Source organism: Nesoenas mayeri (genome assembly GCF_963082525.1).
Source record: "Nesoenas mayeri genome assembly, chromosome: 1".
Lineage (NCBI taxonomy): Eukaryota > Metazoa > Chordata > Aves > Columbiformes > Columbidae > Nesoenas > Nesoenas mayeri.
In genome coordinates this window covers 195116179-195140598 of record NC_137541.1, presented here as the reverse complement: position 1 = coordinate 195140598, position 24420 = coordinate 195116179, and the positions used below count along the sequence as shown (strand labels likewise).

Here is a 24420-nt window from a genome sequence, read left to right as displayed (position 1 = left end):
TTCTTCTTTCTTCCTTCCTTTCTTCCTTCCTTTCTTCCTTTCTTTCTTCCTTTCTTTCTTCCTTCCTTTCTTCCTTCCTTTCTTCCTTCCTTTCTTCCTTCCTTTCTTCCTTCCTTTCTTCCTTCCTTCCTTTCTTCCTTCCTTCCTTTCTTCCTTTCTTCCTTCCTTTATTTCTTCCTTCCTTTCTTCCTTCCTTTCTTCCTTTCTTCCTTCCTTTCTTCCTTCCTTCCTTCCTTTCTTCCTTCCTTCCTTCCTTTCTTCCTTCCTTCCTTTCTTTCTTCCTTCCTTTCTTCCTTCCTTTCTTCCTTCCTTTCTTCCTTCCTTCCTTCCTTTCTTCCTTCCTTCCTTCCTTTCTTCCTTTCTTCCTTCCTTTCTTTCTTTCTTCCTTCCTTTCTTTCTTTCTTCCTTCCTTTCTTCCTTCTTTCCTTCTTTCCTTCCTTCCTTCCTTCCTTCCTTCCTTCCTTCCTTCCTTCCTTCCTTCCTTTTTCTTCCTTTCTTCCTTCCTTTCTTTTTCTTCCTTTCTTCCTTTCTTTCTTTCTTCCTTTCTCTCTTTCTCCCTTTCTCTCTCTCTTTCTCTCTCTCTTTCCTTCTCTCTTTTGTTTCTTTCTCTCTTTCTTCCTTTCATTTTCTTTCTAAATGGCTCTTCTGTATTCTTGAGTGCATTGGAGTCTGTCAGACAAAGGACTGCGAGATGAGGACTGGAGGACAGAGGGCAGCCCCCAGGGTGCTGCCACTTTGATTTTCACCTGGGGGAACCACTCTGACCACAGCGACAGCCCTTGTGCTTCCCAAAAAAAACATGAGCCCTATAGCTTCAGAAAGACTGCCTTGCAAAGTCTCCCTTCCACAGCACGCCTCTTCCGGAGGGTGAATGAAGGAGTTTTAGAGCCCTCATCACTTGTGGCCATGCCATTTGGGTGGCTGAGGGCACAGGGGAAGGCTTTAGAGATGTTGTTTCAGTTGTGCAGGTGCATGGCTAGCGTTAGCTACCCGGTCCCCTGTCACCTGAGTCAGCCTCTTGTAAGCCATAGAATCATAGAACCACAGAGCTGTTTTGGTTGAAAAAGGCCTTTAAGATCATAGAGTCCAAGCATTAACCTAACACTGCCATGGGGCAGGGCTTTAGCTTTCCTGTCAGGCACTCCTGCCTCAAGCACTATAAATCTTCCCCTAGTGCTCATGGCACCACTTTCAAAGTGACTTGTTAGCCCATTATCCTCTCCCCTCCCTTCTGCAGCCTTCAAGGGAACCCCCTCCCACGCACACTGTGCCACCTGCATTTGAAATGGCAGGAGGCTGGGACAGTATCTGGCCATGGTACCTCCTGTAATGGTTTTGAGCCCATTCCTCCCCACCCTAGCGCTGCTGGTGGTGTGTAACTGCTTCCGAGCCAAAACCCCATGCTGATGATACGTGCAAGGCACACACAGGAATGGGCACAGGCACAATATGGCAGCCTGTGTCTCTCAAAGACCCTCAAATTCAGCCACAAGGTGCCACCTCTCTCACACCATCCCAGGGCTGTGCCCTGCAGCAGGGTGGCCCCACGCCATGCCCCATGTGCCACCAGCAATGGCACCATCGATGGCCCAGGCTATGTTGGCCCCAGCCATGGGTCCCACTCCTCTTCCTGACAGGTTCTGCTGTCGGGACCGATGGGGACAGACACCCTGGCAACAGGGTGGCCTCAGCTGGGTGGGTACCGTCCCCGCTTCACACTTCCAACAAATGCTGCCATGGTGCACAGGGGGCTGTGTGAGAGCAACACCTGCCTCCGCCTGGGTGGCCAAGCGGTCCATACCTGCACATAAAGGCCTCGTCCTGCGAGGTAAATAAAATGCTGTAAATAAAATGCTAGTAAATAAAATGCTAGTAAATAAAATGCTGTGTGGCACAACAGGGTGGCAGGCGCTCCCTCGCGATGCCCCTGTACCATACTGAGGTGCTGAGCCTCACCAACCAAACACGCCTTGTGGAGATTAACTTGCTAGGCGAAATTATTTGCTACCATGGAAACGAGTTAAGAATGAGCAAAATGATTACAACTGAAATACCTACTTAACAAGTTAGTTACTTGCAAAGAACTTTTATTCCCTTCCTCCCTGCAATCAGATTTGCCTGAAACACCAAATACTCATCTTCCCTGTGCAAAAGAGACAGTTAAGGCCTCCTGGCAATTTGCATTTATTAAAGTCTCTATTTTCGTCTTCATCTAGTCACAGAGCTTGGATCATCCACATATCTTCTGACTAAAACCCTGAAAACACAATGTCCAAGACTTTGGGAACACTCTGTATTTGACGAGCGCCAAGTGGAATGTATTACTAGATTACACATATGATCTTCGTTATCTGGGATATTTAGCATTTGGCACAGGACCCCTAGAAGTTAACATGCCAGAATTACTTACTGTGAGTTAGGAGAAGGAAAAGCAGCCTCCTTATGAATGACATAATACTGCTTCTGTGTATAGAAGGGAAAAAACACCTTGGAAATTTCTGAAATCCTCAGTTTTACCTGTAACTTCTTTGGCCATAAAATCCAAATAATAAAATCAGGTGGGGATGACTCTTTAGGTACTTCCTTTTCAGGATCTTCAAAGATTTGTTCATAAAGCCTTTTTAAAATTATGGAGTTTTTTAATAAAAACCAGCCCCTGCTTCTAACTTACACCAAAGTAACATCATAAACACACTTCACACTGTAATAAAGAGTAGCTACATTACCAATATTTTAACACCTTTAGTGTGTAGAGACACATAACTATAAATGGTCACGCAGACTCAGAAATTGTGAAATTATCTTAATAAGTTTCAGCATGTAAAAACATCACTTTCAAAGATCTGGTGAGGCACACATTAGGAAAGGGGAAGCTGCCAGCGACTGCAGCCCAGAATTTGGCTGTCCCTGTGAAATATCTGAGATGTGAGCAGAAGTCCACCAACGCAGAGCAGAAACTTGGTAGCCTGGGTTTTGTCGCATGTGAAAATTGTTTTGAGGGAAAGAAGAACAAAGGCTGAAAACTTGGCTTGAAACAAGTCTTCATTATTCTATATTGATTATGTTGAGATGACAAGAACTGATGCTTAAATACAGGCCTCAGAAATGTCTGTTTCAAGCCCATAATTTGTGTTGCCCTGAAGTACATCGTTAAGTAATTTGTGTGGTTTTCATTAAAGGACACCTAGAAAAAGTAAGAGGAAAATCACGACTGCGAAACAGGTCCAGGGCCAAATATAACTAACCCAAATCCTTCACTGATTTCATACACATTCATGAAGTTACAATCAAACTTATTTTTCCTGTATCTGAGTATCAGCCAAGAAAAATATCAAAAGCTTACTTTCCCAAAGTATTTCTAGAATAACTTTGCTCAAAGTGCTTCCAAAGAGGACATCTGATGATGTGAAACAGTCCTTACATGCCTATTCATCATATTTTGTGAGGAAAGAGAAACTGTGCAGAAAAAAGGAAGAGAAGCAAGAACAGGAAGTAGTGAATAGTCTGCATATTTTCGTATCTTGGAGGTAAATGTCCAAATTCCACCATAATATCTGTACTGTTTACTAGGTTCCTCTGCTGCCTGGAGTTAGAGTTGAGCAAGGCAGGGATTACAGTATGGCTGCACATCTGTGCACCGCTGTGCCATACAGCCATCCCAGAATTCTTCAGTAGGACAAATATCTTGTAACTCCTTTTATGCGACTCACATGGCAAGGCAAGATTTGTAAGAAAGTCTTAACTTTTGTTAAACCAAATGATATAGCTAGAGAAAAAGAAGACAAGCTTTTAAGCACACGAAACTTTCAGATCTGCTTTTCTTTGAGGACTGAAGAAGAGGACAATGGCACAAACAAGTGACTGCTTTTTCCAGATAGAACATCTTGCCTCATAACCTCACGCCGTCACAGCTACAGCAACGCTGCCATTAAAAACCTTAATCCCCTGAATGCTAAATAGCCATCTCCAGATGTCACAATGGTTTCTTTGAATAAATACCATTAATAAACTTTAAAATGCCTCAAATTAAGTCTGTCCAAAGTGAGTGCCACCACATTTTATGAAAGTGCCCTGTGTATAAACCAAGGAAACCTGACATATAAAGCGGTATAAAAATACAAACTGACTTGTGCTTCTAAGTATTTCCTGCCCTTTTAAACTTTGCACTTGTTCATTAATTTCAACAAATATTGAGGTGAGCCAGCTGCTGAGGTGAGAAGATTCATATAAATCCCTCACAGATGTTTGCTAACTTCAGATAGGGGCTTTATTATCTACAAGTCATTAATCAACCATTAACAAGTTAGTGTTACGGAGTCCCAGTATTAAGGTTCACTGCCAAAGGAGAATAATGGATTTTGCAGGCTGGCTGTGTCTACAAGAAAGGGATCTAAGAGCTAAGGCAGGTCTGAGATAGAACATTTGGAGGAGATTAGAAAACATACGAAGCAATTTTGTTGCTCTTCAGCTTGCCTTAAGAGAAAGCACTTCACAAGAGTTAAGCATTTACACAACAAACCAAGTGGAAAGTTCAAACTCATCCATCAGTTTGGTAATGAAGAGGAATGTGTTTTGCACAGCCAAACAAGCAAGTCAGGCATAGGTGAGAATTACTGCTCCTGTGAGCAATAATAAACACCATCCAAAGTGTTACCCTCTACCTGATAGATTTTGAAGCTACAAAATCACCTGCTTTGGCTCCGGAGTACTTAGACTTCATCCAATAGCTCTCACTATGGCCACAGACTTCAGAACAGGAGCAGCTAAATTGCTTCATGCCACTGGCAGAGGACAGACATGGCTGAAGCAACATCCATCAGTCGTGGAATCGGCAGGGTCTGTCAGGGAGGCAAAGCACTGCCCTTGCTGCAGAACAAGGCAACATTCTCCCCTCTTCAGTCCTCTCCACCACAAAGTTTCTGCCAAGTGGCCTTCCAAAAAAATCCTCCCACATGCCAGATCTGGAAATAATTCTGATCTGAGCTATACAAGCAAGACATACTTACACTTAAGAAAGCATAGAATTCTTAGGTGAAAATGTACATGCGGAGTATTATCCCACTCAGTGTCCCTCCATCTACGACCAATTTCTGACACTTACAGAGCATGCAATAAAACAAACAAAAACATAGAAGTGGAATTGAAGAAAAATGTTCATGTCTGAACCCTAGCAGGCAAATGACAGAAGACTGAAATATAAGCATCAAATATAGCTCATTCTCTTAATATCGAGGAGCACGTCTTAAGACAGCTTAAAAGGAAGACATTATGGAGACGTGTATAAACTTCAGGAAAGACTAAAGTCCAAGGGCTGAGAGATCCCATCTTTGTTCCCTGTATTCTCCATTTACGATTACTCCCCATAGTAATAGTCCACCTCTAATTTCACAGCCTCAGATATGAACTTGTCAACAATGCCCGAAAGGTGGTATCACAATTATGAACGTAGCTACAAATACAATGAAGACATAGTAGCAAATGAAGAATAAATAAGGTAATACCGACAATCTAAACAAATTCAGTATTCTTATTGAAGGGGTTACAAAATACCCATTCATGTTACTTTGAAGACCTGGAATCAAAGTCAGAGAGAGGACACAGAAGAAATTTTACAGACAGAACCAGAATACATGTTGCTGGCTCTCAGTCCTAGGCTCAGGCCACTAGACTACACAAAAAAGATGCAAACACCTCTAGGAATTCATTTCTAAGTTTCCTCTTTTATGTCATAGCCAGCAAAAAGACCTGCAAGTAGTTTCAACTCATTTTCCTTTCCTATTTTGTAACTCTGATGTTTTCCCAGAATACTTTCACAGCTTTCTGAAATACCATGGAATTCTCCATGATGACAAATATGAAACCAGGTATTAGTTAGATCAAACACAAAAAGCTTTCCAAAGCTCACATACTGATTACTTAACACACCACAGAGGAGGAAAAAATATTCCTTACAAAGCCATACTTTAATTTCCCTCAATAATGTTTCTTCTTAAAGAGCTCTACACAGCTGGAAGCGTTAACAGCCTACCAGATGGTTCCCTTCTTGATAAACACTTATGTTTTGTAAGTTTAAAGTCTAATGACCTGCAGTGCAGGAAGACAAAAGTTATATATGCAGTGTGGTTCAAAAGTGGTCAGGGGCTGTGGCTGGGCACTGGACAAGCTCCACAGAAGTGCCCATTCCTATGGTAGATTTACGTAAGGGCAGGGAGAGAGGAGGAAAGGCTGATCCTGGCAGAAGATGAGACCAAAAAATGCTGAGTGCTTCACAACCACAGGCACCCACATACACAGCCCTGCAAGCTGCCAGTGCTGGATGGGACAAGGCTGTGACCACCAGATCCTGGCCCACAGCTTTGTCCTAAACTAGCAGGTGCTTCTAGAGCCCTGGAGAGCCTGTACCATGCAGTGGTCCACGACAGAAACACAGCTCAAATTAAACTGTACAGTCTCACAAGAACGACTGCTAAGTGTACAAAGCAGAAAGTAGGAAATGTTCATCTTCTTCTGCCAGCCACAAATTAATTAGAACTGAGCAGCCCAAGTGTTGCGTGCCTGGTCACACACTGGGGAGCAGCTCTGCTTGCCCAGTTGGGTATAAACAGCTTAGTGTGGCAGCACTGAGGAAATCCCCTTCAGGGGATCAGCCGGCATCTGGGCTGGGTCTATCAGATCTTTCAGCAGGCTTTAGAGTCGTGCAGCTACCAAGCAGCCTGAATTGTGGCTGACAACCAGGTGTGGACAATAGCTCAAAAATGTTTCAAGTTTGGGGCTGAGAAAGTGCAAAACAGTACAGCCAGCAAAGCTCACTGACTCACCTTGAGACTGATCGAGATCTGTTAAGTGCTTTGACAAAGATCAAAGATGGTGCAGACTGACGTCTTTGGGCCAAACTCTTCATTTTCTGATTGGAAAGAGAAACAAAATGAAATCATAGGTGAGATTCAGAACAGTAACTGCATGCATTCAGGGTTTTCGCAGCCAGACTCCAATTTCAAACCATAGGAAAAGGGCTGAGTTATTGTCACCAGTAAACCTGGAGGGGGAAAGTCATTGTAAAATATTACATATTGACAAAAACAGGAGCACAGCCAGAAAGACAGTGATAAAGAAAAGCTGATGATTATTGTCTATAGGTAGATACTTGAGGCACACTGCACACATGAACTAAACCCCTAGAGCTTGTCCTCAACCACTTTTTGTCCCTTAATAATCTATTATACTTTAAATTTATCAAATATCCAGGTGGTGGTGGTGGTTCAAATTTCAAATGCTTGATAAATTTTTGTGTCAGGTCTGACATTTAATATAAATTAAGGTGTGGATCCTGCCTACCTAGCCTTATATGCTATTAATACATTGGGCTTTTTCTTCCAAATCCTTAGAGATGAGGGCATTTTCCTTCCCTACTAATGTAGCTGGAGCATTACGTCATGTCTCTCAGTAGACAATTACGACATTTTTTTCATTCCTGATTATGTATGGAACAAAATAGGAAAGTGAGAGGCAGGGCAGCTCTTAGCACAGAACCAGGCAGGGAATGGGAAGAAGGAGACACTCAAACACAGAGAACGCAGCGGGAAAAAGAAATTAAAATGTCAGCAGCTATCAAGGGAGCACGGGTTCCCATTGAGTGCAGCTGAATACTACAGTCAAAATACTGTGCAAATAAACAACACTTTTTCCCAGAGGCAGAGATTTTCAAAAGCACCCACAGGAGACAAACCCACACATTTCCCTGCACACAGATGTATTCACCACCGCATCCTCTCCTCCTGCAGCCACAAGCAGGACTCGGGAGTCCCGGCCCTGACTTCGGAGCCGCTCTCTAGAACCGGTCGTGCAGCCTGCGGCCAGGGCGCATGACCCCTGCTCTCACCGACCCTCCGCCAGAAGGGTGGTTGTTGCCTTATTTAGATCAAATATTTATCAGAATAAAGTGGTGAACAAAAGGACTGGGGTTGAACTCCTCCTGAGACCCCGGCAGGGCAGTCTCCAGTGCTGGAGCAGTCCCGCACACCACGGTAACCGCTGAGGACACACCAACAGCTGAACCTTTGACAGCCATGGAGTCTCTGTTCTCAGCTAATCGCAAAGTGAGACTTTCTCCCTTCATACTAAAAATAACTACTGACTGCCAGGAACAGGTATGTTAGGCAACAACTGATTCTTGTGCCAACGTATGTGCTGGATGTGGCACATATGTCTTTTGGGTAGGTGCACAGCGCGCTCCCCTCACAGAAATTAAACTTGGCAGTACTACGTGTTTTACTCGCTTGTAACAAATGCATTTCTTTTACTCATCACAGTGCATTTGTTATTGTGACATTCTTTTGTTCCCCCTTTATTTATGTAGAGCATGCTTGTTTGTTTTGTCAGATGATACTCAGTTACAGCTATTGCACAGCAACTGTTATAAATTCAACTGTGTAATTCCAATTCACCTTTCAAAATTATCCCACTTTCCTCTTTCTTTTATCAAATAATAACCTTCTCAAGACCAATAAACTAAGCCTGGCAACATTTAGCTGTCTTTGGTAGGACTATAACTGGATAATAACTTACTAGATTAGTAACAAAATAGATGCCCATTTTTGGTGGTTTTGAGAAAAAAAGGAATACTTTGCTATTTTTTTCTAGTGAATGAAATCAGTTTGTCTTACTGCTAGCAAAGCTGAAAAGCTGTTAGCAGTTTCAAAAGTAGCATATCTACAAATATGAAGGCAAAAAGAGACCTGCGTAACAATGCAATCTAACATCCTATGGAAGACAAGCCACAGACCTCATGCAACCAGCAGATTTTAGGAGTTTATATATAGAATCAACTCCTAATTGGAAATGTATTGCAAGTTTCATTATTGGGCAGGTGGCTTTCAGGGGGTGGTTGAAACTAGAGCATCTCAGCTCCTGCAAATGCAGTGGAGGTTTGGTTATGTTTTCAAAGAGATCTTAATTCCTTTGACTTCTCAGGTCTGAATAGGAAGCCACGAAAAAGAAAATGCGGCATTTTAAAATCTCTGTCTATTATGGTAATTTTGGTCATGCTTGGGTTAGCAGTGGAGAATAGTGCCTGTGGCAGTGAGATTCTAGTCTTGACTTAAATATCTGAGGACCAAGGTAAAGATTAGGATTGCAGCAAGTTTAATAAGAGCTTAAATAACTGTCAGAGAGGCGCAGAATAGCTCAGGTTGGAGGGGATCGCAGGAGGACTGTGGCCCAGCCCCTCTGGACCTGCTGAGCGCTCTGGGTCACCCCCAGTCCAGGTCTGTGTCACCTCCGCAGACAAGATTCCACAGATTCTCCGGGCAGCCTCTTAATACAGCTCTTAAGCAAAGCTTGACAAAAAAAGAGCCTTAAAACATAAAAAGATCACTGATGAGATTTGGAAAAGGAAAATTTTCACAGCAGAAGTGAAGTGAGTCAGGTCAGCTGTATGCAAATAAAAATGTTACACAGAGACATTGACTACAGACAGAAAGGGGGGTTTTGTTTTTATTTCGCTATGTACAGAGCTTGGGAAGAGAAAATAAGCGACCATCATGATAACTTGAATTGATTTACTTTGAGAAGGAAGCGGACAAATTCTTTTTTGACTAAGTTGGACCCAGATGCCTGCTCTCCTCAGTTTCACTGCGTTTATATGTGCAAAGATGTCACCCTGGTAATGTGGAGGAGATACATCCTGGACAGCTGTAGTGAGAGCAGATGTTTGGGAGCAAAAGGAGATGCAATGACCAATTATCTAAGTGTGGGACACAGAGAAGCATTTTCAAACATGTGTCCCACATCATAACCTCCTATTTTTTCATTAGAAAGGTCAACACAGAGAGAAAGCCTCATACTTGTTGGCTGAGTCACACCCATGTGAAATGTATCATAAAATCAGTATCCATAATGAATGTTTATGGTGTGCCAGATGCAAAGATGGTAATCTTGTACCAGTCAGGACAAACTGGAGTTATTTTTGCCTTCCTCACATTCAAAAGCTTCAGTTCCCGCCCCCCTCCCCTCCGATTCAGGTTTAACTTCATACTTTCTAAATTTCTGGTGCTTGTTGTCTTGACTGCTTTTTTCAACAGAAACAAAAAGTTTTGCTTTTTCAGTTGTTGGACTGGTGGTATGTGTCAGTGTTTGGCCAGTTTCTCATCTATTATAAACAGACACAGGCCTACAGATTTCAAAAGAATGAATTTACACCAGATAACGATCAGATCTATGCTCTGAAACGCTGTTTTGTAAACTGTGATGGTAGGTGGTTTATGAGCAGATCAGCCCACCATGCTGAGGACAGTGACCTCGCAAACCATCACCGAAAATACAGTGTCTCTCCTCAGGAATTAGGACCCCTATGGATTATGGTAAAACTTTCACAAGTACCTCACAAGTCATTGTCTGGGGGAAAAATGTGTTCCTGACTGCCAGTATTCAACTGATTTTGCCTCACAGTTGAACTGGATAATGGTATTATAGGGAATTTATGTAAACTAATATGTTGTTGAGTTATGATATTAAGCCCCATTCTGTGAAAAAGGTAACATATAGCAGCATCTGCATGATGTCTTAACAAAAATGGAACTGAAGATAAAGCACTCTCTTGTACTTTGTGTATATCCCTTAACTATATCAAGTTTGGAAAGACAATAGCAAAGCATGAATTAAATAAAGAATGCATGAAAAAAATCATGGTCCTTACTATTTATCTTGTGATGACAAGTAACTTAGGTAACAGATATACAGTGTCTATAATATTTTACAAGTACTAGAGAAGTGAAAATCTATGCAACGAGCAGATACCCTGCTGCAGCTACCGCAAAGGTGTAGGAGGCCGGAGCAACCTCTGGCTTGCACACCTGAGCTGTTTGCCCTCTGCTCCTTTTGTAGTCAACAGAGGGAAAAGGAAAAAATCAGCACACATTTCCTCTTGTCCTAGAAATGCTGTTTTCCTCCACTGACTAATAAAACTAAGAAAACTCTTAGAAAACTAAGGTGGCCAAGAAAATTGAATTATCAGCTCAGTCCTCTCCTTGCTATAATATCCGAGCAAAGGACAGGGAATAGACATGTTTGTGAGCTCAGTAACATGGGGAACAATTGTCTTCTCAGAGAGCATTTTGGGCTTAGGATGAGAAAATTATATTACTGGGTGTATACAAAATAGCTGAAAAATGTGTTCAGTTCCTGACTGACAGGTGAAGGCAGCAGAAATGCCTCCTCAGCAATGTGCAGACGCCCTTGCAAAAGCCGCCTCAGACACGAAAGGATTTCAGGCTCCTGATTTACAGGCTCACTCCAGAAGTGGGTCAAGGCTGGGACATCTGCCTGGGTCATTTAACTGGGTGACAGGGACAACACTCAGATGTGCCAATACCTTGAGCTGAGGATTGCACTCAAGTGCCTAAGCTCTCCCTCTCACTGCTTTGTATTTCTAACAAAAGGAAGTGTGATTTTAACAAAGCCTACTCTTTAAAAGTATCTAAGTTAATAAGCGTGAGGGATTTCACCCATGCAAACTCTGCTCTTGTTGTCTGAGCAACAAAACATATCTGTGGCATGCATTTCTGGTTTAGCTAAACAGGAACCAAAGCACAGAACACAAATCTTTACCAAAAATTGTAAGTGAAAGTTCAACTAACTGCCTGACAATCAAAAAATCAAAACAATCCTCAGCACCCAGGAGTTAATTTTCCAGGACAATTGGGCATCACTCTTTTCCCTGTATCACCAGGCCACTTATGAGAGGCAATAAATTGTTTTTTCCTACATAGTATGATCCCATATCTGTTATGCTTACAGTGTAGGGTTATCTAAAAATATCAGAAATAACACGAATCTCTTGTACCTTAGTAGAGTGAGAAATGACCCTGTACTGACCTATAGCAACCCCCAAGTCCTTACAAACAGGGTGAGAAGATGACTGCTGGCTCAGGCAGCAGAGATGTCTAGGTCTCATAGAGAGACCATTTACCAAAAAGGCAGAGCAGGTGACAAAACTATGTGCTTTTGTTTATGCTGGCAGAATACTTTTACTTACAAGGACCTTCCTAAAAAGAAAGCTATTTTGGATGGATAACTGAGGAGAAAACAATTGCATGGGCACAAGAGGAAAGAGCTACCAACACAGTGGAAGCAAAAGCACAGAATCATGGAAGAGCAGCTGTTGGACAGCATGGCAAAGCGGGGACTAAAGGCCATCTCAGAATAGAAAGAAAATAGATGGAAGAAACTAACAGCAAAAGATGTTCTACCATCTGCCTCCCAAAGCATATCTGATATGGATGTGTTAAAAAGATCTCACCCATTTGCATCAGAAGATGGAGATGTGTAAGACTACTAAAAATGTGGAGGAGGGGAGCACTAACTATTTCTCCCATGGGTACTACTGCCAGCGGCACTGTGCCCACAGTGCTCAGACCAGCACCTCTGGTTTTGGTGCCTCTGATGAAGCTTAAAGTTTCCTTTCAAGCCCAAGCAGGAAGGTTCACACATGGACACAATTCTGTCCTAGTGTCTATACGGCAAGGCTTTCTCAGGAGCAGTTTACAGAGGACAGAGGGAGGAGATTCCACATGGATACTTCAAGCAGCATTAAGTAAACAGGCAATCATTTGATACATGCAGTTCTTGGGTATTAGATCCCACATGATCTGCTAAGTCCCTCTCTTTCCTACTGCCACCATGAGGGACAAAAAAAACCAAACCAAGACTAGGAAACTGAAGAACTAGAACACATTCTTTTATCTTTCTTCTTCAGTTTCCCTCATGGACAGATAAAGGATTGCTAATGCTAGTTCATAATTAAAGCAGCATCAGGAGGCACATCAAAACAGTAATTTATCATATACCAGCACAGCCTGCCAAGGTGATTTCAACCTAAGCAACAACTGCATGGTTGACTTCATTAAAATAGGGTCTTCTTCCGTCCTCATCAGAGATAAAATTGCTACGGGATATGTCTGCAGGGTGACAGGAATTGCCCATCGCTTCACTAAACAGTGCCAGAAGTGTTCCTGGACAGGCGAGTTTCTTGGCACTGACAGGTGTGATTTTGACAGCAACTCCCCAGATCCTCAGCCAGGATTGCAGTGAGCAGGACAGAGACTCACAGGAAGAAGAAATCTCTGCTTAAGGACCGTTATGTTAAAAAACACATATACAAGGGCATCAGATCAAGGTATCATCAGGTACAATGGCAAACACATACTTGTTTCATCTTTTCAGGGCAAGATAAGTAGACGGATGAATATTATGTATTACTACCTTTACTCTTCCAATACCGTTAATTTGCTTCAATTTTATCCATTTAGTACACTGTTGTGGAACACTATAGCTCTTCTTTCCCTATCAGTAAACTGTTGCTGTATTAGTGATCAGAATCACAAAGAAACACATTTTTACGGTGATGGGATACCATATTTCAAGTCTCAAACCACAAACATGATTTGCTTAGTGTGCAAAATGATTAATTGTTTGCACACATTGTATGAGTAAATATAAAAAATTGCTGAGGCTCAAAAAAATTATAAGTAGTCACTTGAAAACTTCAAGGAGGCAGCAAAAAATCCTAAGAGTGAATTCTTATGTTACCAAATAATGTCTTGTGTAAAATATTCAGGGTTGGTTGGAATCTAGCCCTTTTAAGAAGAGAGAAGTGAATCACCAGGAACTTATAAATACGGCTAAATGACCGCAGCTGCTAGTGCTGACATAGTTACACTGGCATAAAAGATGTCTCTGCTGAATAGTTTGTTTTGATAAATTTGTAGAAATAAGCTCTATCAGTATAATCACTCGTACTCATGTTACTTCAATCCACTTCAGAGTTGCATCAATTTACTGGTATTGGTTACTAAACTAAACATTTGGTACAAAACTTCTCTGTAGGTCAACCACACATAGTCCAGTGACTTCAGTAGGTCCAGCAAGTGAGGGAATCTGGCCTAGAATTCTCCAAAAGTATCAACTAAAACACTGGACCCCAATGTCACCTTTTAGCAGGGTGTCTCCAATGCTTTGTACGCATTTCAAAGAGAGAAACTCCCACTGTCAGGTTGGCAGTTCAAACCACTTTGCATGTTGAGAAATGGAAATGTTTCTGGGAAAATAGTTTAAATGGTCACACAAAATACATTTTAAAAGTCCTACACATTTTCTGTCTCTTGGTCCTGTGATGTGATCAAGCAGGTGATCCTTCAGCTTTGTTTTGACAGATGAGTGAAAGATGAAGTTCAGACAACCACAGAACAATGTAGCAAATCTCAGCTAATTTGAGAAAGGTATAGTCACAATAATAAAAAGGGAGAAAGGTTCAGTGATCTCTTAGCATCGCATATTTGGAGGCATTCATGCCAGAAAGTAAAATAATTTATGTTAAACACATATTTGCAAAAAAAATGTTCAATTTCACATGTTGTGTCACCAGTATCAAAACTGATTTCTTGCCAGCACATTCTTCCATTTAACTGTACATAACCAATACAAGCAGTGTAATCTCCATAGTAATAAGAAAGACTTTCTAAATTGTAAAAAAATATTATGCTTTGGCACTGAGTGGAAGACAAAAGAGAGGTGTATAGAGAGTCCACTAGACCCAAGTAGTAAAATAAAAATATTCAAACTGTCACTGAGATCCAGCTTCAGGCAAAATTAGGACTAGTGCACTGCTGCACATCCATAACAGTAGGAATCTTCTTCCACAGACAGGCACAGAGAGATGGTGTGCTGGTGGTCTCAGGGGAGCAGTGTGGCCGTGGACAAGCAGCTGGGTGCTGGTGGTCGCCTGTGCTGGCCGCACAGGGCGTGCAAAGCTGCCACATGCTGCATGGCACAGCCAGGGTCTCAAGCTGCTTCTCTACAGGAGGATCTCCATCTGTACCCCTATCGCATGTGCCTCCACATTGAGGAATTCCAAAAGGCCTGCCAAGATCCATAAAAAGTAATATTCCCGTTCCCTTGTCAGCGCTGGCAAAAACAAGGTCTGAGTTCCTTTGGCTGTTGGGTCTATGGAGCAGGAATAGGTAACACAAGTACTACCATTAATATTTGTCCTCAGCATGTGGAATCATGAAGTAGAACTTGTCCGAAAAAATGTTCATCTTCACAGTACGTATGCATCTTTTCTCATTTCAGACAGGTGCCCGGCGTCAGGGCTCTGACAGGTTGGAAAGTACACGGTACTCTGTCTTCAGCAAAAATGAAAGAAATTATAGAAGGAAAATCAAAGCTGCGCATTTAGCCATCTCAAATTAGATCGCAGTACTTGGAGAGGGCATCTGCTTCATCACTTTGTCCAGCCAGGCAGCAGAAGGTTCTCCACCACTTTGTGTAGGTGTATCACACTCCCTCTTCAGAAACACATCTTGGCCAAACACTCTCCAGGCAACCATTTCACTGTTGGCAGCAGCTGCCCTGAGAAGAGGTCTCCAGAGCTGTGGTGAGGCTGGAGTGCTACCTGCCTTGGTGGGACATGGCACACATGGACACATCCCATGGAAATGAAAAGCATTGTTCCCCAGCCAGAAGAGGTGCTTCGGCAGGAGGAGAGGGCCCAAGACTCCCCTCCACAACACTGTGCCATGGCCAGCAAAGCCCCGGCCACTGCTCAGCAGCAGGAGTGGACACAAGCTCAGCCTCTGCTACCACGCATCCTAAATTCATGTCACCAGGTGGACAGATTTAGTAAAGGACACTGTAACCTGGCCAATCATTCTAATCCTGCCAGCCTAATTGACAGTCAGTAGTATTGTACACCTCTACAGACAAGACAGTGCACAGATTCAAATGTCACTGAGAGGCAAAATTGGTAAGGCAAGAAGGTACCAGCTCTACTTTAGGCAGAAAAACACTAGAGCACTTGCTAAAGCAAGGAGAAAAAAAAGTTCTTGTTTTACACAGTGGGAAGAATGTGGTTATTACAGTTCACTTGTTACTGCCAAGTATAAGGCAGAAACAAGTACTTGGCTGTATGCAGAAGTGAGCATTTTGCACTTGATCGTGTCAGATGCTGAAAAGCAATTCAAGATATCGAGCAGATTTTACAACCAGTTTTGAAGACAAGATGATGCTCTTCTGCTATCAGTTGTAATACACTCAGCACAAGGCGCTTCTTTGGGAAGCTGGTCTTACATTTCTCTTGCACAAAGCACGTGCGAGAGCAGCCAGCAAAACCCCTCAGCTCTAGCAAATCCTCCCCTTGCTCTCCCCAGACACACACACAGCAGATCCCTCTTGGCTCCCCTGGATAGCCTTTCTGCAAACCTCCCTCTAGCCCTCTGTGATACCCACCCAGCAAAACCTCCAGACATCCATCCAGCAAAGCCTCCCCTTAGGTCTCCCCAGCACATCCATGCAGCACACACCGCCCCAGCTCACCAGGAAATCCACACAGCAAAGCCTCTCGGCTCCACCGACCACCACCACCCAGCAAACCCTTCCCTGTCTGCCCAGGTCACCTATGCAGCAGTGCTCCTTACCTACCCCGGGCACCAAGGCAGCAGCCTCCCTGTGCTCCCGGGACATCCGTGCAGGAACCCCCGCCAGCTCCCCGGGGTTATCTACCCGTCAAAGACCCTTCAGCTCCAGCGGGCACCGCCGCACCCCCAGCTCCTCAGGGCTCCCGTGCAGCAAGCCCTTCCCGCCGCAACCCCAGCTCCCCCGGCAGCTCCCCCGACCCCGTCCCGATGCGCCGTGCCGCCCAGACCGCTGCTCTGGCGGCGGCGGCTCAGGACCCGGGGAGAGTGGGTCGCGGGGTGCCCCGTGGGGCCGCGCTGACCTGCGGTGGCCCGCGGGGGGCTCCGCGACCGGGGCGGGGACCAGGGGGGCGCGTTCCCGCCGGGTCTCCCGGGGGCGGCCTCACCTTCTTGCTGTCGGCGGCAGCGAAGCCTCTGGTCTCGCCGCTCACCGAGGACGAGCGGCCCGGCCCGAGGTGCTCCTGTTGCGGGGACATCGCGTCCATGCAGCCCCGCGCCACCGCCCTCCCGCCGCGGGGACACCCGCGCCGCCGCCGCCCGCACCATGGACAGGGCGCTCCGCGCCGCGCCACGCCCTCCGCGGCCACGCCCCCGCCGCGGGACACGCCCCATTGGGACACGCCCCATTGTGACACGCCCCCCGCCAGACCACGCCCCCAGCAGGTTCGCGCCCCGCTCTGTGGGGACGGGTGCAGAGGCAGGTGGGGGAGAAGCGCGACGCGCATGCGCCGCCGCCGGAGTCGGGGGGCGGTGGGAGGGTAGTGCGCTCGTGCGGGGAGGGGGCGCGCGCCCTGCCCCTGCGCGCGCTGCAGACGGGGGGGTCCCGGGCCCGGGGGCGGGGTCCGGAGTGCAGGGTTGGGGTGACTGCTGCAGGGCCCAGAGCTGGGGTGGGGTTCCAGAGTGCAGGGTTGGGGTCACTGCTGCAGGGCCCAGAGCTGGGGTGGGTGTTCCAGAGTGCAGGGTTGGGGTCACTGCTGCAGGGCCCAGAGCTGGGGTGGGGGTTCCAGAGCCCAGGGTTGGGGTGACTGCTGCAGGGCCCAGAGCTGGGGTGGGGGTTCCAGAGCCCAGGGTTGGGGTGACTGCTGCAGGGCCCAGGACCGGGGTGGGTGTTTCAGGGTCCCAGGACTGGGGTCACTGTTGCGGAGTCCCTGGATCGAGGTGGGTGGTGCAGAGTTCCAGAGCTGGGACGGGTGTTTCGGGGGCCTGGAGTGGGTGTCGTGCTGCCCCAGAATTATCTTCCTGGCCCAGGTCCCTGCAGAAGGCAGGTCAGTGCAAGACCTGGTCCTCTCCAGGGCTCTCCCAAGGAATGGTCCCTGTTTGAGGACCAGCAGCGAGTGAGTGCAGGTGTGTTGGGGTCAGGTACGAGGAACAGGCGGCCATGGTAGCATGCTTTCCAAGTCCACCGGGGCAGCGCAGGGGATGCTGAGGGGACACCATTGTGCTCCAGAAAGCTGTGAATGGTAAGGAGAAGGACCCGCTAGTTAAGCTAACGGGTGGCATTGGCTCAAGAACAAATGGGTGTAAAACGGCTACAAATAAATCTCATCTGGAGAAGCGAAGGAAGCGTACTTACTGATTGTATCCGTTGTAAGGAGAGGAGGTTGTGGAGGAGCCTGCCAGCCAGGAGCAAAAGGCACAGCTCCGTGAATGGTGGTGGTTTGGTACAGCTGTCGTGTTTGTACATTATTGTACAACTTCATTAAGTATCGTGTCTTCAACAGCAAGGGTCTACTGCTGATCACCCAGGAGGTTCTTTCTAATCCTGTCTTTTCTATACTTTGCGAGAGATATTTTTATCTCCAGCCTTCCCAGCTGTCACAGGCTCCACATGCGTTTTCTTCGGTGTTGATCACAAAAAAAGCAGAAAAAGAGAGATCCTGCCATCTCATGTGCAGCTTTTTCTATCTACCACTTTTCTCCTGCCAGAAGAAGAGTTTTTACATCCCTGTGATGAACTGGATTGAGAATTGATCCAGCTTTTGTAAGGTGACTTTTCATTTGGAGAACCCAGGCTGATTCTCCTGGATATGGAAATGTGTGGTGTTGCTTCCATAACTTGATGGCAGCTGCCCTTGCCATATATGACTGAAATTGCAGTAAATTATGAATTTGGTTCCATGTTATGTGGCCACCTGGATAGGTTATTATGGCCCAGTGTGTCCTTGTAATAGCGCTTCAGTGATCTCCTTGTTGAGATTGTTGTGGGCACTTGCCTTCTCCTTGAACCCTCATTTCTGCAAGTCAGTGGAGTCACGTAAGTGTAAGTAAAGGAAAGATGAAATATTAAAGCCTGGGATGCAGTCTGAGTACTTCTGCCTCCTCGTGCAGAAGGACTGAATTTTACTGGAACCAGCTGTTAATTTTTCCCCTTCTGCTGTTAACTTTTCATCTGTGACCATTAGGCCACTAGGAGATGGCTCTTGGATGACACCATGCCTGTATGTCTGGTTTCAGAAAGCCCACCAGGCTGCCCCTGATATCCTTGGGAAAGAGAAATGGATGGTCAGGGCAGAAGTTCATCTGCATTATGTATGTTAACGTGACATGAGTTGCACCATTTCCTCTTCACTGAATTTGTATGGTCTTTCAGCTGAAGTGTAAAAACCTTGAAATGATGCATTCTTGGTGTCTGCACTAATTTACAGACAGATGGCCATACATCACTAAGGCAAACCCAGCATATTAAAAAACCTCCTGAATTTTTGGAGCATGAGTCTCTGAAAATCATGATGTCAGCTAATTTTTGCACCTCTGAGCCTTGGCGCAAGCTACGTGCCAGGCTGAGTGGCAAGTGGCCACCCCACATCCCATGCAGACCTTGTCCTGGTGCTCTTGCAGGTTCTCCCATCCCTCTGCTCCTGTCCCCTCGATCGTGTCCCTGTTTCCCCTCCTTCCATCATGGTGCTGGTCCTGGTGGGGTTAGTGGCAAGTAGAGAAAAAACAGTCATGGGCTTCCCCTGGCACAGCGCCCACATCTATAAAATCAGGAGGCAAGTTTCTGATTACTACTGCATGACACCCAACCCAGTGGGATGCCATCCCCAGGCAGGTCTCCGAGCTTCTGTGAGAGGGCTAAGAAAGGATTTATCAGGATAGAAAGAAAAGGTACGAAATGTCTATTTGAAGCCTGGAATGCATTTAGCAATTTGGCAACCTCCTTCCCAGAAACATTTGCAAGTGATGATATTCTTAGTGACATTTTGGAAATGGGGCTGTAAGTATATGTTTATTTTGCAAAGGAAATATTACATAAGCTTTCCAAAATGCTCACACATGCTTAGAGGTGTTCTTTTATCTAGTACCATGGGCACATTTCCTACACTCTTCATTGAATACTGACTCTTTCACCTACTCACTGAGATAAATAGATTACAATATTGCCATTTGGTAGGCAAGACTAGAGAAGAAGCTTTCTTCTCTGCGTTAGCACAAATATGTTTGTGTGCATATGTGAACATACAACCATTAAGTTTTTGTTAGCTGCAGTACTTCCCTGGTGCTAACTTTCCCATACCTTTCTTTAGGGTATAAAAGCAGAGAGGAAGGTTGATGCTGGAGATGTGAGCTGGCAGGAGGGACTGGGCGGCAGCAGGACTCTACAAGTCTTCTCCTTGCTGCGGCACGAACAGTGTGGTGGCTGGACAGTGGAGGCAGGGAGCACAGGGGGTATAGCAGTGACGTACAGGCAGCTTGAAGCACCCTGCCTGTGAAAAACACCTCTGGGATGGTGCTGGCAGTGAGCAGGTCCTGTGCCTTACAGTGATTAATCTCAAAGAGTAAAAATAAACAAAGCCTCTACAATCTGCCCAAACCGGGAAACAGGAAAAATAGGTTTTCCTGAAGGACTGTTCAGAGCTTAACCTCCAGTTTCTTTCTGGCAGATCAGGACTTTGTTCATTGATTTTAGTTTGGATTTTGAGAGACACTTGAAAATTGGTGTTGTGATGGAGGCTAGGGACAAGATGCAATCGCAGCCTATGCGGCATCCCCAGTGCTGCTTCTGCCCAACCATTACCCGTCTGTGTGGAGATTCCTGATGGAAAAAACACTGGATGCAGAAACTCCTCCATGGGCTGGTGTGGAGCCAGCCATGGGGATGGAGCAGCCGCCACCCAGACAACCTTGGTCCATGCCACCCCGCAGTGCACACTCGGACATGAGCCAGCCCATGGGGTGTCTGCTGGGGTTTTGACATCATCCTGGGTATTTCTGACCTGTGTCAGGCTGAACAATGAAAAGCTGAGGTGAGTAACCACTCCAAACCACCAAACTGCACTATTATCATCACCAGCTAAAATCCTGCTTGAGCCCTGCCCTAAAAAAAAGACATACAAGGCTCAGAAAATAACATGCATGTTCATAGATAATTTTTTTTTTTCTGTTGCCTTGGCCACAGTGTTGTGTGAAGAAAAATACTGGGGAGACAGAGAGGGAATTGGGACAAAGAAATATACGGGTGTTGTAGGAAAATCACGTTTGTGCACAAGACATGGGAGAATTATTCATGGGCAAACCCATCCAGATGGAAATATGACCCCTGTAAATCTGCCACATTAGGGAAACCCACAGTGCACTGTTAGCAAATGCTGGATAGACAGGCTGCGGCTACCTCCAGTTTTTATGAGCTTTCCAAACACATTAGCACTAGCAGACATTCCCTTCCAAGAAAACCATGATATCCAAGGAACTATGTGAGGCTAAAAACGAGTGAGCTGTGCTTAATTTGCAATGAATAGATGTGATTCCACCAAATCTGCCCCCAAAGGGTACATTTACCTGAACACTAATTTTATGAATCTCACAAGTGCCTCATGCAATTAAAGCCATGCACTAGGTCCAAAGTGGAAGCTCCAGAGGCAGTTGTATTTCAATGAGATCTGGTGGAACAACTCTCTGGTTTATCCAAATACCTGGAATCTCATGCTGCTCACACGGAAATAGGGCCATATCCTGGGCAGATCAGAGCTACTCAGATGAAGAAAAGCTGTGTTGAAAGGAAAAGCTGGAGAACAGGATGGTTGACTTAGCAGCTCCACATCACGCTCAACTTGCAGTTATCTAGCTGTTTCCTAGTGTAAATTAGAGCATCCCTTGGGAATGCTGACTAGAAAGCCTCCTGGTTTTTCTTCCCTGGAATTCAGCACAGGAGCTTTAGCAGCAGGTATTTACCTACAGTGTAACTCCCTCATTGCTCATCTTCACAGTATTTGCTGCTGCTCCGTGCCAAAAAGGTTGTGGTAAGCTGAGAGCATCCTCCGTGCTCTGTGGTCCTGGAGGGTCTGCACAGAAGAAAGTCCAGATACTGAGCTCTGCATTCTCTTTTTATAGCAGCTTGATAATAAAATTGTTAAATACTATGTGAGTAATTGCTAAGCGGGATTCTTGAACGTCCGGGGATTCAAGCCACAGCAGTTATTAAGGTTTTGTGCAGATAGCATCACGTGGACAAGAAATACCCTGTTCTGTCGTTTCCCATCCTCTGAAGTTTGCAGGGTCCCTGCCTCAGAGACCCCATCAATGCTGAGAAACACCTCACTTGGGTAGTTCTGCCAAAGGTTGTCAAATAAACAGGGAGCTACCTGCTCTTTCTGCCCCAAAATTACAAGGTGGCCCCATGCAAATGTGGAGTCCGAGTCTGCAGCACGTGGCATTTTTCCAGCAGCAGGGACAAGTGTGCACATTGAATGGGCATTCCAGCTGAGAACTCTGCCGTGGAAATGGGCACAGTGCAAGTGCTGGGGAGTCAGGGTGTTGGGTGCCCCACATGATATTGCCGCTATGTGCAGGTATTTCCATTCTGCAATGCTCTGTGGAGACCTCTGCTCTTACCTGCTGCCCAGATGTGAGGAAAGACTGTCATGACCCAGCTGTACAGAGAAAACTACCAAGAAACCTACCAATTCTTAATATCCCTTTCAGCCTTATTACATATGCCGTGTGAAATCCAGTCCAGCGCATCAAAGGGAAGTTTGCCTTTGAAGGGTTGCATGCTTCCTGCATGCAAACATTGCTCTGATTTAATTAAGCTTGATTTTATAATCAGTGTAGTTAAACCAATATGATTCTTGTGAGCAAATACAGCTGGTGTAAGCACCTCAACATGCATATGGACTGATAGCAACACCATCCATAGGCAAGTGACATTTGGATTTTCCTACCATTCACATTTTCCCTGTTTTTTCTATATCTTACTTCCAATTTTTAGGCATTATTTTCTTTGCTCACATTAATATGCTCATAAGATTGTTTATTTTTGGTTTCTCGGCACTGAAGATTTTCTTACAGTCATTATCCCGAGTTTAACCTTTCAATTGCAATTTGCAAGGCAAAGCTAAAAGTCAGTAACTGGATATTCATCCAGGAGAGACCTTGCATAGGAGCTAAGTATTAGACATGAAAGGATGGCATTTCATTTAAGATAAGGCCTAATCTCTTCCCTTTGTGAGCAACATTTCTGAAATAAATCTGAGCACTTGCAGCTGGAGCTGTTTAACTTTGCTCTCAGCTAGGTGGGTAGTGACAGAAACACACAGAACTGAGTCTGCAATGAAATCCCGAGTGCAAAATGCAGGTGCCATTAGGAGAAGAGAGGTGGACTTTAGGAAACACCACCTAAGTGTTCAGGTATGTGCAGCGCACACACCTCTTTAGTACAACCTTGAACTTTCTTGGATCTCACTGTACCCATCACACTGACTTGAATCCTGAAAACCCACAGTCCACAGCACTCACAGTGATGCTCAGCATGGGAGTTGGTTTCTATTCATCAACATATTCTTGAGAAAAGACATCTTATCACCTAAAATTTGATGAGAGTGTGTTTTCAGATGTTTGCCTCAAAAATACAATTGAGAAGCATGGTTATCAGCATACAGATCATAAATAACCTGTACTATTTTTTGTGTTGTAGCCAGGTGTTGCTGACAGACTCCCTGGGGCTCCACAAAGCACTGGCCACATAGACAGCCATGTTCCCATTTCAGTGGGCTGAGGCACAGAGCGATAAATTAGGTAACATGAGTCAGGTTGGCATATATGTGCCCAGTGAGAATTTATACATTCATGACAGGAACATTTATAGTTAACTAGAATGGGAAGTTATTGGGGTTGCATTAAGAATAGGGTATCTATGTTTTATGGCTGATGGGACTTAAATTTATTGCAAGTGGAAAGTGGGCTGTTGACATTGGCTCTTTAGGAAAAATGAAGGAAACTCCCATGAACAGGGGACCCTTTCAAGTGTAACATGCACTCATCCATAGAAGTTATCACATTATCGTCCTCGTTCTGGCTTCGTATCAGGCATCACTTTCTCTCTCTCTAATTCACAACCTAGACAGTTTTTACTGCAAGTGTGTGTAAGAACCCAGAGGGCCATATTTTTTGTCAGTTTGTGTTTTTAACACACTGATGGATTGTATTGCACTTCTGATCCCCCCTCGGATTTACTATTTTCCATTTACCAAGAGAACTCTCTTTTCCTAACAACTAGTGGGACTGTCAAGCTGTGAATGACAGACATTAAGAAAAATTATGGGCAAGATTTTTAGTTGTCCTTTCGTAACACACTGCAAATTTTTTCACTGCAAGAGTGGGATGCTTTCAGAACTGACTCAGATTAATAAAAAATGAGCTAGACATCCTCCTGCTGACTGGGGCTCCGAGCGAAAACGGCTCTGTTTTTCTTGCACGCAGTGTTGAATTACTCAATATAACTTAATGTACATATCTTCAGCTTCTGTAAGCCCAGGTGGGAGCCCAAACTTCGCTGTACTCCATCAAGCATGGACTTGGCTCTCCTGCCTGTCTCAGTCTCTGGCTGCATGGCTAGTGGGTTTACAGATTAAATGGTCTGTTATACAAGGGCTGAAATTCCTGGATGCGAGGAAATCAGGACTCCTGCAAATGGAGTTTGGCTTTTTGCAACAAGGTTTAATTGCTGGAAAGGGGCAAG

General features: G+C 45.0%; 1 protein-coding gene across 1 annotated transcript in view; it reads right to left on the bottom strand.

The window, feature by feature from the left end:
* Positions 1–16951, bottom strand: part of ARHGAP20 (Rho GTPase activating protein 20) — a gene marked incomplete at both ends in the record, with an annotated part of 63947 nt that extends 46996 nt beyond the window's left edge. The window contains 2 exons of the mRNA XM_080353269.1: positions 6819–6904; positions 16853–16951. Of these exons, the coding sequence (XP_080209395.1) occupies positions 6819–6904; positions 16853–16951 (185 nt within the window). The remainder of the gene's footprint in view (positions 1–6818; positions 6905–16852) is intronic.
* Positions 16952–24420: the final 7469 nt, after the last annotated feature.